Below are 17,606 nucleotides of genomic sequence, written 5' to 3' on the forward strand. Positions count from 1 at the left end.
AAAGCTAAAATTAAAAAAAAAATGAAAATAAAACCTTAGTTTTTAAGGAGCCCAATTCGAAGCCCATACCTTAAACTAGGGTTTCATAATATTTCCATAACCCTTCCCTAACTCACTTTCAGATCTCACAGCCTCCCCTCTCGACTGTCTCCCTCCCATTCTCACTCTCCTTTTCTGCGTCATCTCCTTCTCTCCTACTGCACCCTCTCTACGCTGGCTTTCTCTCTCCCCCACTCTCTCTCTTTCTTTGGTCGTTCTCTCATCATTCTGCCACCCACAAAATGGTACTGTTATATTTGTTTAGATGTGTTTCTAGTTATAATGTAGACAATCAACTTCAATTGGGAATGAATTAGTTGATGTTGTTAACTTGTTATATCATATATGCTTGCCAATTTTTATTGTCATATGTCGATAGCTATGAGCTGCTTCCACTATCTGTATTTTCTTTTTTCATTTATATATGTTGTTAACTTTTTACATAATTTGATGTCTATATTGATACTTTTGAGAATTTTATATTTATTTCTAGTTATTTTATATATGAAATATGTTGACCCTCAAATTGGTCAACGACACGGAGTCAGATAAACGATATAAAGTGATATGAAAATAAGAAGAAATTCAAATGGAAAGGTAAACGACACAAGATATTTATAGTAGTTCGCTCCCAATGAGATGGTAATAACCTACGTCCACTTAGTGTTCTTATTGTTGTAGAATCCCAACACTCTGATCAATGAACTAGGGTTCATGAGTTTCACAAGCCTCGGGAGGATTACAATTTCAGTGAATAATAACACTATAATTTTCTCTCAGAATTCCAAAGATCAAAAGTCCCCTCCCTTGAGCCCTTTGATTCTTATTTATAGGCTCAAGAAGGTTACATGGGCCAATGGGCCTTAATTACAATTAAGACTTGCCTATCTAGGTAATAAAAGAAATTACAATTAATGCATAATTACAAGCTTGCACATCTAAAGGAAATAAATGAATGTATGCGACCAAGATGGTCGCACATAAGTATGATGCTTGATAAACCAATACTCTTCTAGTCGATGGTCGAACAAGATACACTCACTTAAAGCCATCACGTGCATCCCACGTGTATGTCAATCCTGCCACGTCATCAGGTAGTTTGTTTTTGAGTAAACATTTTCCCCCAAGTTTATTTTACTGTGACCAGTATAAAGTAAACTTAAACAACTGACCTTCTGTGTGACCTTTCAAATCTGTCAGAGCCATCAATTCCTTCTCGAAAACAGACAACCAATCATGTCATTGCAATTTCCCAAAAAGTGATTTGACGGCTATCACACTTTTCCATGCCTTGAAAAATCACCCCCCTTCATTACCTCAGTAACCATGCTTTGACCAATATAAATAACTCCTCAAATTCATTTTTTAATTTTTACTTTTCATCTTCCCTCAAGAACACTGAAGAACGGAGCATAAAGAACCCATAAAACTCAGATGATTTCGGCAATCCACGAAGCTTCTGTCCAGCCATTCGACTCAATCGTCTCAGAAAATTGCATCAATCTTTATCCAAGTAAGTTTCTTGAACTTCTTTGTCGTTGAGATGCCATGTAATATTCAGTTTTCTAGTCTGTTTTGGATTCGAAGTTTTTGAATGTTCTTGAAAAAATGATTTGGGGCAGTTGGGCATGTAAGTACTAACATGATAGGATTATGAAAAGACACTAAATGAGGCTTAGGAATTAGCTTGGGAGTTAGGATTATTGATATAGGGCGTAAATTCGAAGTAAAAATTCAATTTTTAGGCATTTAGAAAAAACTGGGAATTTCTCGCCCTTTTTTAGAGTCGAAAAGTTTTTCCTGAAAAACTTTTCACTTCCGCTTTTTAATCAGTTTTCCAAACTGTTCGCATACGATTTAGTGTTTACGTTAGAATGCTACTGGTCGTATAAAAGCTTAACTTTTATACATGAGCAACGTTATTCAAACTTTTCCACCTTCTTGGTCTATTGGCCGTAGATTCTCATTTCCCCTTCTCTGTTTGCAGATTTTCATGCACAACCCGTGGGGAGGTGAGAGGCCGATCGACGATGACTTTCTCGCACAATTGCTCAAAGATCAGGAACAACCATCGTTGCTAATCTCAGAAATTCCCTTTTCTCATAACCCTTCAAATAGACCTTCGAACAACCCAACCAACATGGGTCGCGTAAAATCCATTGCACTAAAAAGAAAGATAATAACCAAGCCTTCTGCTAATTAGCCTGCTCCTCATGCTGAAATTCCTTCAACTAGCCCTTAACCTGAAAACACTTCCTAGCCAGAAATTCAAACAAAAGCCCGACTTCGGAACGTCCTTCGACCAGAGGTCGAATGGTACGTAGTACTTCCTAGTAACATTACAACTAGGATGGTAGGGAATTATCTCAAGAAGTACGAACTTCTTGGGAAAACCCTAATCAAACCTTCAATCGACCAGTAGGCAAACCTGCCTGGGGGCGCTTTCAGCGCCTGGTCGAGGTATCACATTGAGGCAGGGGTAACCTTGCCTCTTCATCAATTTTTCCAAGGGGTCGCCAATTATTTCGAGGTCACTCCCTTTCAAATCACCCCAAACAAATATAGAGTGCTTTCTACTCTCTCTATATCCTTTATAACAAAAAAAAGTGGCTTGTTCCAACGCCACACGAGATCAATTATTTGTTCGATCTCAAGTCCAATCCCAATCACAACAACACGGGGTTCTTCCACTTCTACCACCAGGAATCTGCTCGCACCTTCCTGAGTGACATTACCCACAAGTTCAACATGGGAAAGTACTTCCAGGAGTACTTTTTAACACCAGACCTAGTCGCCAAAAATCTGGCCTTCACTAAAGGATGTAAATTATTTATTCACTGGTCGTTCAATTTCCTTTAGCTTTTTTGCACATTCTTTAGAACTTTGGTGTCATTCAGGTACATGGCATCGACCAGTCCCTACTCCAGAAATGGAGATACGAGCAGCATCCTTGGCCAGCATGACAAATATCGAAAAAAGTGTCAAAGAGTTGGTCACGGAGAACAATCCAAGGCTGGTTGGCCTTCTGGCACCTCACCAGGATGTGAGGGAATCAACCGCAAGAAGTGCTACTGGGGGAGAAGTTCTCGAGCAGCAACAAGATGTGTCACAACCCCCAAGGAGGAGGGCTATGGGAGTGACCATCAGGGAACTCTCTAGCACTCCCCGAGCAGCTGCTTTCCCTGCTCAACAAGGAAAGGGCATCCCGAGCCTATTCTTGAGTCTTCGGATGAGAACAGTACTGACTTCTCACTCTTAGAAAGTTTACCCATTCCCTGTCATTTATTTGATGGGGATGACAACTTTAAATACACACCTAATTTAAATTCAGACTTCTTTAAGGAAGAGAGTGAGTGTAGCAGTAGTACGATAAGTAATGTAGCGACTAAAAGTTGTAGCTCGGGTATTTTACTTGTAATTTCTTTGGTCTTACATCCTTGATTTAGTAAGCACCTCCAATTATATTGCCTGATTGTTCATTTCTATTTTGTTGTCATGTTTGTTGAAGATCCATTCGACCTGTATAGCACAATTGACCCCGTTGCTCCTGCGAGCAAGAAAAGGGGGAGAAGGCAACATCGTGGAGAAAGCAGCTGCAACCCTCTGACAAAAAAGGCTCGGACTGAGGATCCTACAGTACCAGTTCCTTCCAGGGAAACAACACCTCCTCCAGCTCCCATCGACCAACCGTCTCCACCAGCCCCCGCCGACTAGACACTTCCTCCAGCGCCTCCCAACCAAACTCCTCCAACTCCCGCTGACCAGACACCTCCTGATAAGACAGGAGAGTCTTTGATGAACCTGACTCTCAGCTCAGCCAAAGATAGGGTAACAAAGCTATCGAGGCATCGACGCAGCTGAGAGGCCATCAACAATATTGACTCCATGGAAGTCGATCAAATCTTCAACTGTGCGTTGAATGAAGTGCTCAACGTAAGTTGCCATTTTTTGTTGAGCTTTATTTTTTTATCTTGTCAATTTATTTCCACTAACAATTTTATCTTTTTTCTGATCGCAGGGAGTTCTAACCATGAGCGCTGGCTGGCGCCGCTTGGGGGCACTGGCTACTCAGTACAAGAAGAGGCTTGGCAAACAACTCAAAGAATCTGAGGATAAACACGCTGAGCAGCTTAAGATGGCTGAGGCTAAATACACCGAGCAGCTCGAGGCAGCCGAAAAGAAAAACGCAGAACTGCTCGAGCAGAAAGCCAAGCTGGCGGAAGAGCTGAAGCATCATCAGGATGCCTTGACCAAAGCCATTGAAGCTAAAGAGAAGTTCAAGGAGGCTTCTTTGAATAATTTCAAGGAAGCCTCTAAGCTTCAAGATGATCTGGCCATTAGCAGAAAGGAGACTGAGGGGTTGGAGGAACGTGTTAAAGAGCTCGAGGAGACCAATGCCAATAACCTAGAGAGGTACAAGGGAGCCACTTTTAAATGCTTCTATATGTTCTAGAAGAATAACTGCGGGGTGGACTTCAGCTATCTATCAGATCGTATGAGGTAATTTGAACTAAATAGGTGTCTGGCTCGCCTTGAAGAGGAGGAGAGAGTGAAAGTTCTAGCATCCCTGAAAATCTCTTTGGCTACGGGCATCGATGGCGTAGGCGAGGAAATTGAGGCCTCTGTCGACCAGCAAATTCCTCAAGATCCTCATGCTTCATAATTTCTTATGTTTTTTATTTAAATTTATAACTTGGGACACACAGACCTCGGTTCGTAGTGTCAAGACAATATATTGTTTGCTGCATGGGCAACTTTTTCTTTTAAACAGAGAGTTACATCCGAGCAGTACCTGCTCACGGTGTAAAACAATTTACTTTTAATATTTAGATATTATAATACTTGCAATATATTACGACATCTTTTTTGCATGACCGAACTTAGCATAGCACTTGGTTTGATTTAACAAAATTTTGAAAAATACTCTAAGTACCGTAGCATGCATTCACTTATTTTGCTTGTGTGTTTACATATGCTTGCCTGGTATCTTATATGCTCCCCAAGTGATTAGGAGCTTAAGGTCCTCGGTCCCTTGCCTTGACCAAGACCTGTTCAAACATTTCTGCTCGTGATAATTAGTTATGAGAATGGGAATATAGCAAAACAACACACGTAATGAGCAAATACTTGTATTAAATACAATAATTGGCAATATTGATTGGCTGCGCATAGCCCTTTTATTTCTCGTAATAAATGGACGATTGTGACTGTACGAGTGATCACAAATTTGATCTTACACTTATAAGCGATCAGTCACATGATTGACTAACCCTTTTTCATAAACTTGTAAAAAGTAAAATTAATACAAGCTAATTCTTGAAGAAGAATTGTTTATTGCTAGTACTTGCGTAGGTGTTCTCCATTCCAATAGCGAGGAATGAGATCTCCATTTAAGCGAGCAAGTTTATAAGTGCCTGGATGGAGGACTTCTTTGATTTGGTATGACCCTTCCCAGTTAGGTCCAAGCACTCCAGCAGCTTGATCGTGACTGTTAAGGAAAACTCTTCTAAGTACCAAATCTCCAACATTAAATTTTCTTTCACGTACTTTAGAGTTGAAATATCGGGCGACCTTTTCTGGTAAGCTGCTACTTGGAGTTGGGCTTGCTCACGCCTTTCATCGACCAAATCCAAAGATTCCATCAACATTTGACTATTGATGTCTTGATCGTATGCCACCCTTCGATGTGATGGCATATCTAATTCAACATGCAACATAGCTTCATATCCATAGGCCAAGGAAAATGGAGTATGGCCTATTGCTATTTGATGCGATGTTCTATACGACCAGAGGACTTCATGCAACTGCTCTGGCCATGCCCCCTTTGCTTCATCAAGCCTTTTCTTCAGTGTATCCTTTAGAGTTTTGTTGACAGCCTCAACTTGTCCATTTGCCTGTGGATGAGCGACTGAAGAAAAGCTTTTGATAATCCCATGCCTTTCGCAAAAATCTGTGAACAGATCACTATCAAACTGTGTGCCATTGTTTGAGACAATTTTTCTTGGCAATACATAGCGACACACAATGTTTTTGACCATAAAATCCAGAGCCTTCTTGGTCGTTATGGTTGCAAGTGGCTCAGCTTCGGCCCACTTCGTGAAGTATTCAACATCAACCACAACATACTTGACGTTGCCTTTTCCTATGGGCAAAGACCCAATCAAGTCTATCCCCCATGCTGCGAATGGCCACAGACTCTACATCTGTTTTAGCTCATTAGGGGCAGCTCGCGGTATCTTGGAGAATCTTTGACACTTGTTGCACTTTCGAACAAAATCCACAGAGTCTTCATTCATTGTTGGCCAAAAGTATGCTTGCCTTAGGATCTTTCTCGATAAACTCTGCCCCCAGCATGATCTCCGCAGAAACCTTCATGGACTTCTCGCATTAACTCTTTTGCCTTTTCTTTTGAAACACACCTTAGGAATGGCATTAAGTACCCCCTTTTGTATAAAATTTCATCGACCAGGTTAAATCGAACAGACTGCCTTTGGAGGGCTCTTGCTTTGTTTCTATCTGTCGGCAGTACTCCATGCATTAAGTACTCAATGAAGGGTGCCATCCACGTGTCTGTTGACTGGATTACCAGAGAGGTTTCTTCTTCTTGGATACTTGGTGAGGATAAACGTTCAACAGGCATGATATTCAAGGTATCAGCATCATTTGCGCTTGCTAACTTTGCCAAAGCATCAACGTTCGAGTTCTGGTCGCGAGGTATTTACTATAGAGTATAGCTTTCGAATTGTGCCAACAAGTGCTTTGCTATGTTTAAATAAGCAACCATCTTCAGACCCCTGGCTTGATATTCTCCAATAAGTTGATTGACCACTAATTGGGAGCGCTATAGATTTCAAGTGACTTTATGCTCATTTCCTTGGCTAATCGTAATCCTGCGAGCAGAGCTTCATATTCAGCTTTGTTATTAGACGCTGTGAAGTCGAATATGATCGCGTAGTGGAATAGATGCCCTTCAGGTGTGACTAAAATCACTCCTGCTCCAGCGTGGTGCTCGTTGGAAGAGTCATCTGTGAATAACTGCTAAGAGGGGTTTTGTTTTGAGGCTCATGCTCTTCTATCGGTTCATTATCCTGAACCAGTGAATTCTGCAACAAAGTCTGCTAGAGCCTGTCCCTATTGCTGCGTGTGGCAAGTAAGAAATATCAAACTGTCCAAGTTCAACCGCCCATTTCAATAATCGACCAGCAGCTTCTGGTTTCTGCAAGACTTGTCGTAGGGGCTGGTCGGTGAGTATTGCAATGGGGTGAGCTTGAAAGTATGGTCACAACTTTCTGGAGGCTAAAATCAAGCAGTAGGATAATTTTTCAATGGGTGAATACCGCAGTTTTGCTCCTATTAGCCTTTTGCTTATATAATATACAACTTTTTGCACATGTTCCTCCTTTCTTTCCAAGACAGCACTAGCAGAATATTCGGTGACCACCAAATAGATAAACAAAGTTTCCTTTTCAACCGACTTAGACAGAATCGGTGGCTGCGACATATGAGACTTTAGAGCCTGGAAAGCCTGCTCGCACTCCTCTGTTTGCTCGAATTTTTTATTGCCCCTTAGTAGATTAAAAAATAGGACGCACTTGTTTGTGGATTTAGAGATAAATTTACTTAAATCGGCAATCCTCTCGATTAAACTTTGAACATATTTTATCTTTGTTGGTGATTTCATATCGACTACGGCCTTGATCTTTTCAGGATTAGCTTCAATATCTCGTGAGTTCACTATAATTCCCAAAAATTTCCCTAATCCAACTCCAAAGGAACACTTAAGGGGATTCAACTTCATATGATATATGTTCAAGACGTTGAAGCACTCTTCCAGATCCCCAACGTGTTCTTCTGCCTTTTTCGACTTAACCAACATGTCATCAACATATACTTCCATGTTTATACTGATCAACTCTTTGAACATGTGATTGACTAATCGCTGGTAAGTCGCACCAGCGTTTTTCAAACCGAAAGGCATCACTTTGCAACAGTAGGGCCCTGTATCAGTCCGAAAGCTAGTGTGATCCTCATCAGGTGGGTGCATACTGATCTGATTGTATCCAGAGTATGCATCCATGAATGATAGGATCTCGTGCCTTGAAGTGGCACGACCAATTGGTCGATCCTTGGGAGCGGGAAATAATCTTTTAGGCAGGCTTTATTAAGGTCTGTGAAATCCATGCATGTTCTCCATTTTACAATCGGCTTGGGAACTAGTACGGGATTAGAGACCCATGATGGATAAAACACTACCCTAATGAATCTGTTCTCCTTTAGCTTCTCGACTTCTTCCTTTAGAGCTTTCGATCTATCTTTGTCGAGCAGCCTCCATTTCTGTTGTACTGGTGGAGAACTTTTATCTATGTTCAGGGCATGGCTGATAACTTCTGGGTCAATTCCAAACATATCTTTATGCGACCAGGCAAAGCCTTCCTGGTTCTTCTCCAAAAATTCCACTAGCCTTTGTTTTGTTGTTGTCTCTAAGATTTTACCGACTTTCACAACCCTGGTTGGATATGCCACATTGAGTTAGACCTACTCAAGGTCCTCGACTGGTCCCACTTCTTCATCAAAATCCCCAAAGCGAGGATCTAAATCCCTATCCTCACTTTGGGCAACACCCTATTTGGTGACACGCTCACCTGACTGGGCTTGTATCTCATCGGCCAATTGCAACTCTTTTTCGTCTCCTTCCCTCGATCCACCCCTTTTCGCCTTAGTAATCGAGAAATTGTAGCATTTCCTCGCTTCTCACTGGTTTCCCAACACGCATCCTATCCCCACGTTAGTTGGGAACTTCATGGCGAGGTGCCAGACCGAGGTTACGGCTCGCAGGTCGACTAGAATTGGCCTTCCAATCATAGCATTGTATGAAGAAGGACAATCAACTACTATAAAAGTAGTGAGTAAAGTCCTGTTCGCAGGTGCAGTTCCTGCTGTAACCTGAAGCCTAATCGACCCTGTTGGCGCGAGCCCTTCGCCAGAAAAACCATAAATGGTTTGGTTGCATGGATCCAGGTCTTTGACTGACAACTTCATTCTTTCTAGTGAAGACTTGTACAAAATATTTACTAAGCTCCCTGTGTCAACTAACACCCGCTTAACCATCATGTTGGCTCTCTGGACGTCCATGATCAGAGGATTCGAATGAGGGAATCGGACATGCTGAGCGTCAAGCTCAGAGAAAGTTATCAACTCTTCCTCTGTTCGAGATTTCTTGGGAGTTCGCTCCTCCACATTCAGCATTGCAATGTCTTGGTCATGGCGTAAGGTCCGAGCGTATCGCTCCCTTGCCTTCCCACTATATCCTGCAAGGTGTGGGCCGCCACAGATGGTTAGTAATGTACCTGCCAGATGAGCTGGCTGTAAAGGTGACGAGTTTTGGCGTACATGCGCCTGCTCGTTGCCTCCTTGAGCCTCTCGCTTAGAACCTCCAGTGGCTCGTACATACCTCATCAGGTGTCCTTGTCTGATAAGGAACTCAATTTCATCTTTTAGCTGGTTACACTCATTTGTGTCATGACCATAGTCGTTGTAAAAACGACAAAACTTTGTTGTATCTCTCTTGTAGATATATTTCCTTATTGGCGCTAGTCGCTCGTAAGGGACATTGGAGCTGGTCACCTGGTACACCTCTGCTCTACTTTCAACAAGGGCCGTATAGTTGGTGAATCTTGGCTCGTACCAATTGCCCTTAGGGCGCTTATTTTTAGACGTCGACGGCTCGTTATTCGCCCTTTTTCCGCCATTTTCCTATTGCTTTTGCCGTTGCCATTGGGTTTATCTGACCCTTTGGAGGCTTTAGCGAGATCTTCCTTTGGTCCCTTGTCTTTCACATGCGACTTCCCTTTGTTAGCAATCACCTCTTCGAGCTTGATGTACCCGTCTACTCGATCCAAGAATTCTTGGGTACTCTTCATCCCATTTTCCTCAAACTGTTCCAGAGGGGTGAGTGACGTCGCACTCCAGGAGTAAGTGCCATCATTTTTCCCTCATCGCCAACCGTTTTAGCTCTAGCTGCTACTCACATAAAACACTGGATGTACTCCTTTAAGGACTCTCCCTCCTTCTGGCGTATCTCGACCAGCTGGTTGGCTTCAGTCGGGTGCACATGACCAGCATAGAATTGCCCGTAGAACTCCTTCACGAACATCTCCCATGACACTATGATAGCAGGAGGGAATTTAAAAAGCCATTCCTAAGCAGTATCAGATAGAGTGGCCGAAAAGATTCTGCAGCGGGCATCATCTGAAACCTTTTGGAAGTCCATCTGTATCTCGAACTTATTCACATGAGATATTGGGTCCCTATATCCATCGAAGTTGGGTAATACTGGCATCTTAAACTTGCTACGGGTTTCTGCCACGGCTATTGTTTGTATGAATGGAATGCCTCTTTTCCGATCATACTCGATGTGGGATGTCCGACTCCCTACTAGCTACTGGACAGCCTGGTTTAGCGCATCGATCTAAGCCTGCATAGCGTCCGGGATCACTGGGATGACTGGTGCCGGAGGAGCATACTCATTGTGCCTTTCGCGCTTGTCATTGAGCACATCCCTCAAGTCGTCATCTCTGTGCCTTTGCTCGCTAGTGCCCAACCGATCAAAAATGTTAGGCTGCCCCCCAGCGTTTTGGCTTGCAGGCCTATTTTCTCTTGGTGGGGGGTCCCTTTCTCCACCTCTCTCTTTTCCCTCAACCAGCATTCCCTCAGTCGGAATCAACTTTTTTATAGTCATGGTCGTCCCTGAAATGCGACCGAATATGGCTCGACCGGCTGATCGCACTATTTCCTCCTCTTGCTGGTATCTCCCGTGCGTCAGGGGGAGGCCTGCGTTGGTCAGTGGGTTCCCGGGCATTATTATATCGTGGGGGGCCCCTGACTGCAGAGCCTGACTCAGCATGCCTTCTGTTAGCAGAAGGAAACTGCCCCCTGCTCGGAGGATTTGGTTCCTCAACAGTATGGCATCTAGGGCTTCAGGGAGGCTGCCTGACCCTATTCTGCCTTTGATGCTGGGGATTATCACGACCAACATGAGAAGGTGGTTGTTGCTCAGGATCATGGAATGGAATATCTTGTTGAGTCGTAGGAGGTTGATTCAGCCTTGGAGGGCTTGCCGGTTGAGGTTGATGACTTGAGTTTGGGCCTTGTTGTGGTGGTGCCCTTGGTGGTTGATCTGGTTGAGAAGTCGGTGCAGCTTGCCCCCGGGATAACTAAATGGCTACTTCCAGGGCGGCAATGGTGTCTCTCTGTTGGCGGTCCATGTCAACCTGCCGCTCATCTAACTGTTGGCGTTGACGTTCAATTTCCCTCTGTTGTAACACCATCATCTCAGTCGCATTCTCCTGACTGGCCTTCAGATTGGCCAACTCCTCATGCAACACAATCAGTGTTGTCTTTAAGGTTTCAGAATCCATTTCCTCCTCTTCGAAATCAAACTGTGGTTCATCTTCAGTGACATTTTGTGGAGGAGGCTGGGTGGATGCAGTGCCAGAAGTCTATCTCATCTTCCTGGATGTTTTTGCCATTTGATTTTCTTGACAGTCTTGAATTCTTTCTCTCAATGAAAGCACCAAAATGTTGACCCTCAAATTGGTCAACGACACGGAGTCAGATAAACGATATAAAATAATATGAAAATAAGAAGAAATTCAAATGGAAAGGTAAACGACACAAGAAATATATAGTGGTACGGCCCCAATGAGATGTTAATAACCTACGTCCACTTAGTGTTCTTATTGCTGTAGAATCCCAACACTGTGATCAATGAACTAAGGTTCATGAGTTTCACAAGCCTCATGAGGATTACAATTTCGGTGAATAATAACGCTATAATTTTCTCTCAGAATTCCAAAGATCAAAAGTCCCCTCCCTTGAGCCCTTTGATTCTTATTTATTGGCTCAAGAAGGTTACATGGGCCAATGGGCCTTAATTACAATTAAGACTTGCGTATCTAGGTAATAAAATAAATTACAATTAATGCATAATTACAAGCTTACACATCTAAAGGAAATACATGAATGTATGCGACCAGGCTGGTCGCACATAAGTATGATGCTTGATAAACTAATACTCTTCTGGTCGATGGCCGAACAAGATACACTCACTTAAATCCATCGCGTGCATCCCATATGTATGTCAATCCTACCACGTCATCAGGTAGTTCATTTTTGGGTAAACATAATCCTCTTTGTTTTTGCAGCAATTAGTTTATATTGTTTACTCTCCTCTTTGCAGCACAGGTCTTTGCTTTGCTAAGTCTAGGCCCAAGGTAATTTTACTCTGTTATTTTTTCCTATATATTTTCTATGTTGGATGATGATTAAAGTAATGTTTTTTTTCTTCAGATTTTCTTTTGTAGTTTCCTTCTCATTAATTGTTTCTCTATCATATTAATTGTTATTAATTTCTATCTTCAATATTTATGCTAGATGGAAGATCAACCACAGGGTGTTAAAGAGGGTTTGGTGGAGTCAACTCAAAATGAGGTAGATTCTAAAAATGGAAAAGGAAAACATAGAAGAAAATTGACTTCAAATGTTTGGACTTGTTTTAATATGCTTCCTTTGGATCAAGATCATCAAACACAAAGAGCTGAATGCAAGCATTGTGGTAAAATATATAATGCCAACCCCAAGCATGCGACTGGAAACTTAAGTCATCACATGAAAAATTGTGAAAGAAGAGACACTCGTGATATTGGGCAGCTAGTGGTTTCTCAAGACAAAGGAATTGTGGCCTTAGGCTCAGAAAGGTTTGAACTGAATCACTTTCGTGAATTGATGTCTCATGCAATAATTTTACATGATTTACCTTTTTCATTTGTTGAATATGAAGGTGTGAGAGCTACATATGAATATTTGTATCCTGGAATCACTTTAGTAACTAGGAATACTACAAAGGATGATGTTGTTAAGATGTATGCACTAGAAAAGGCAAGGATTAAGTCAATGTTGAATAATAATTCTTGTAGAATTTGTTTGACATCTGATTTGTGGACTTCTATAGTGACTGATGGTTACATAACCATTACTGCTCATTTCATTGATAAAGATTGGGTGCTACAAAAAAGAATTTTAAATTTTTGTTTCATTCCTCCACTACATTCTGGTGTTGCAATATGTTCGACAATGTATGAGTTACTATGTGAATGGGGAATAAAAAAGAAGTTGTTTGCTCTTACTTTGGATAACACTTCTTCCAATAATGTGACTGTTGATTTATTGCAAAAATATTTGACAGCTAAAAATGCACTTCCTTGCAAGGGTAAATTTTTTCAAATTCGTTGTTGTGCCCATATTCTCAATTTGGTAGTACAAGCGGGGTTGAAAGATATTGATGGTGTGGTTTGTGAAAGTGAAAAATATGTTAGAGGTTCACAAGTTAGAAAGAAGAAGTTTCTAGAATGTGTCAATCTTGTAGGTCTTGACTCTAAGAGGGGTTTAAAGCAAGATGTGCCAACTAGATGGAGTTAAACTTTTCTTATGTTTGATAGTGCTATATATTATCATCGTGCATTTTTCCATTTGGAATTAATTGACAGAAGCTACAAGTATTGTCCTTTACCACCTGAATGGGAAAAAACTGAGAAGATTAATGAATTCTTAGAACAATTTTACAATGTCACTTGTAGTTTCTCTAGAACTGAGTATCCCACATCTAATTTGTATTTTCCATCAGTGTATTCTTGTAATTTTTCATTGAAAACAGCAAAGGAGAGTGATGATTCATATCTATCAAGTATGGGCAATTTAATGACTGAGAAATTTGAGAAGTACTGGAAAGACTTCAGTATAATATTGGCCATTGCAGTGGTTCTTGATCCTCGTTACAAGTTTAATTTTGTGGATTATGCATATACCAAAGTTTATGGTGTAAAGGGATCACCACAATTTCTTGAGGTAAAGGAGAATTTACACAAATTATTTTCTGAGTACTCTACAAAGAAGCCTTCCATGTCATTATGTAACGACCCAAATTTATTAATAAGGCTTAAGGGCCTTGATTAGTGTGCCGGGAGGGCATAATTGGAATATATATGATTTAATGATTTAAAGCATGTTATATGACTATTTGAATACTTGTGATGCATGACTATGTGTATTAGTATGCATGTAGGCCCTGATTAGGTTAGAATGGCATAATCGTAATTTTGTCTTGTTGCGGGCATAACTGTATACATATGCGATAATTGTTGAGACCACATTATTATGTGGATATATATGTGATCTGCGACTCGAGACGATCCTAGTGAACAGATTAGTGAAAAAGTCATGGCGGGGATTTATACCCGACTCGGGGTGAGCCTGGGGGTATAAATGGGAATTTAGTGAGTATATTGGAGTCTATTTTGACATCGAGGAATATAATTGGTGATTAATTAGATATCGGGAAGTAAGCGGGATATATTAGGGACACTTGAGGAATTAGCGGGAATTGGGTAAAATGACCAAAATGCCCCTAAGTGGATTAAAGGTTTAAAATTAAAAGGGAGGGCATAATGGTCATTTGGCTGGGAAGAGATAAGTATGCTAAGGCTTTATACTTAGTGGGAATTGTAGAAAAAGGTAGAAGGCTGAGGAAAGAAAGAAAAGAAGGAAAAGAAAGAAAAAGAAAAGGAAGGAAAACAGAGTAGTTTTCTTAGGGTCGGTTTGTGGTTCTCTCACCATTTCTCTTCATTCTTCTTGGAGCAAAACTCATAAGGGAGCTAGGTTAAGCTGAGTAACAAGAGTACTAAGCTAAAGCTTGAAGGGCTGGCAAAGGATTAGCAAGAACACATCAATATTTGAGGTAAGTCTTTAGAGTTTTCAGTTTCTGGTTTGGCTTGTTTAAGCTATGGTGTCTAAGCTGAGTTGATGGGAACCTTAGGGGAATTCAAGCCAAGGTTTGAGAAGGAGCAAGCTAAGGAGTTCTAGAAGCTAACTCAAAGTCGAATTTCCATCAAAGGTATAAAATTCTAAGCTTTAAACTTTGAAGTTCTGACTATTTTGCTGAGTTTCTAAAGTCTAGGAGCAACTATGGTGAATTTTGAGATTAGGGATGCATGTGATTGGGTTTTGAGTATTTGGGATGCTTGGGATGAGTGGAGTGTGTTAATAAGCTTGTTTTTGAGTTTGGTGAAGGTCTGGAGAAGTTTTGGTTAAGTTTGGCTCGGAGAAATCGCAGGAAGGGAAAATGTGTTGTTGGTTGTTTGAGACTAGCGCTACAGTGCTAGCCTTTAGGCGCTGTAGCACTAGGCCATGCTTTCTGGGAGATTTTGGTTCTGCTTGTAGCGCTGTAGCGCCCTCCTTAGAGTGCTGTAGAGCTGCCCTGTTTCCAGAAAGGGGTTTTAGGGTTATTTTCAAGGGTTTTTGACCAAGGGTTCGGGGTTCGATTCCACCACCCTATTTGGTGGAATTAGGACTTCCTGGAGGCTCAAGATTGGTCCCGAAACTAGGTTTTGGACTTGAGGTTTGGTGATGACTTTGACCTATGGTTGTGATTAGGTGAGCGCTAGGGCTCGAGAGGGATCGTGCTCAAGGAGTCAAGTGATCAAAGCTAGCGAACCTAAAGGTAAGAAAACTGCACCCGGTTATATGTTTGTGATGGGACTAAGTGCTCCCGATATCTGTATAATGTCAATGATGGTATTATGCCATGGGATATGTGATAAATGGCCTAAGGGCTCCGTACACAATATTTGCGCACATGGTGCGGCTTGGCAACTAGTAGCCGAGGACAGCTTAAATATTCACGAAGCTCAGTTTAAGCGGGCCAGAGTTAGTGGGATAACGGAGGGTGCGGCCTGAGGGTGCTAACCCTAGTTATCATTATAATTGATGTATGACATGAGTTGATACGTTTAGTATACTGAATACTTGATTATTCTGAATGTTTATATGGTTGAGAACATGTTTATGCAATATGAGATATTGGATTGTCTGTTGATTGCTTATGCTTTGTTGTTGTGTTTTCTTGCTGGGCCTTGGCTCACGGGTGCTACGTGGTGCAGGTAAAGGCAAAGGCAAGTTAGACCAGTCTTGAGACAGAGAGCTGCAGGGCTGAATGTACATAGTCAGCTGTTCGGTCGCCTTGGCCGAGGAGTGGACCAGGACAGGAATAGTTGAACTGTCTATTTTGCCTTAGTATGGCTAATGATGTATTTAAATTGTAAATCTTTTGTAAATGATTTTACTCTTAATATTTTTGGGATCCCGAGTAAACAGGAAATGTTTCTTTATAAGAAATGTGACTTTTAAGACCAAAATCTTTTAACCCTAGTTCCATTATATTTCCAGTAACACGTTTTTAACTAAATGACTTGATTAGCAAGTCTAGCACTTTTATAAACACACAGTGTAACAGTCTTGGCTATCCAAGGTGTTACACATTATCTTCGAAAAGTGATGCTCCAAGCACTTCAGAAACTCAGTACTTAAAAAAAATAAGACTCTCATGAAGGTAAATATAACTTGTTTAAGCTTTTGAATTTTGATTCTATTATATTACTTTCATATTGGTTTGAGTTTGATTTTTAAATGATTGCAGGACTTTCATTCTTTTGAAAATCAAGAACAAGCAGCTACACAAAAATCTGAATTGGAACTTTATTTAGATGAACAAAGATTAAGTATCAATGTAGATTGTGATATTCTTGACTATTGGAAAGGAAATCCATTTCAATATCCTGAGCTTGCTGCTATGGCTCGTGATGTTTTGAGCATTCCTATATCTGCTATTGCCTCAAAAGCTGCATTTAGTGTGGGTGGTCAGGTACTTGATCAATATAGAAGTTCACTTAAGCCAGACATAGTTGAGTCATTGATTTGCACAAGAGATTGGCTATTTCGAGATATGGGTAATTTAATTCATTTTTTATCATATATTTTATTATATATATATCATATGTTAATTTTTGTTTTATAAAAGTATATAGAGAACACAAAATCTATTCGTATGGCTGTGGATACAATTATTGAGATGTGTTTAACTTGGATATCAATGACTATACATATTCAACATTTTCTCAAACTCAATGTTCTCATGACAGTGTTCAACAAGACAGTAGTGTCCTAATGGAAGGTATTTTGAATATTTCATTTGCTATTATATTTATAATTTTTTATGTGCACCATTCTCACTATGTAAATCTTGATTTCCTTTAATACTCTCTGTAGGTTGAACTTCAAATTTTGAAACTGCCTAGCAATGGGGATTGATGAGCCAACTTGTTATTAGTTTAACTTAGAGACTAGAACATTGAATTTATCATTTATATTATGTTTGAGATAAAGATTGGAATTTTGAATTTATCATCTTTATATTATGTTTGAGTAGATTAAAACTATGAATTTATGTATGGTATTTGTAATTGTTGTATTATTGTGTGTTTGAGTGACAGGTTTTATAATATTCATTATTATGTTAATCATGTCAATTTCGTGTTGTGTCATTACACGTTTAATTGTGTATTAAACATGTCAGTTTCAGATTTGTGTCAAACGACAAATTTATTAAACGTGTTATCATGTCGTGTTGTGTGACCTGCTAAGATAATCATATCGTGTACGGGTTTGGATTTTTGACA

The 17,606-nt window shown here is 40.7% G+C and overlaps 1 protein-coding gene across 1 annotated transcript; it reads left to right on the forward strand.

Annotated features, from left to right (window-relative positions):
* Positions 1-13,524: 13,524 nt before the first annotated feature.
* LOC133814818 (zinc finger BED domain-containing protein RICESLEEPER 4-like) lies at positions 13,525-17,238 on the forward strand. The gene is made up of 3 exons (XM_062247731.1): positions 13,525-13,941; positions 16,568-16,792; positions 17,197-17,238. Exons 1-3 carry the CDS (start codon positions 13,525-13,527, stop codon positions 17,236-17,238), a joined length of 684 nt encoding a protein of 227 aa, XP_062103715.1.
* The last annotated feature ends 368 nt before the right edge of the window (positions 17,239-17,606 follow it).

The sequence above is a fragment of the Humulus lupulus genome, chromosome 2, assembly GCF_963169125.1.
Source record: "Humulus lupulus chromosome 2, drHumLupu1.1, whole genome shotgun sequence".
Classification (NCBI taxonomy): domain Eukaryota; kingdom Viridiplantae; phylum Streptophyta; class Magnoliopsida; order Rosales; family Cannabaceae; genus Humulus; species Humulus lupulus.

What these genes read in the sequence shown, in the direction of transcription:
- LOC133814818 (XM_062247731.1), top strand. Translation starts at nt 13,525, where the DNA reads ATGTTTGATAGTGCTATATATTATCATCGTGCATTTTTCCATTTGGAA. An exon ending in GATCACCACAATTTCTTGAG is followed by an intron (nt 13,942 to 16,567) that starts GTAAAGGAGAAT and finishes AAATGATTGCAG; the next exon opens with GACTTTCATTCTTTTGAAAA. An exon ending in CATTTAGTGTGGGTGGTCAG is followed by an intron (nt 16,793 to 17,196) that starts GTACTTGATCAA and finishes TACTCTCTGTAG; the next exon opens with GTTGAACTTCAAATTTTGAA.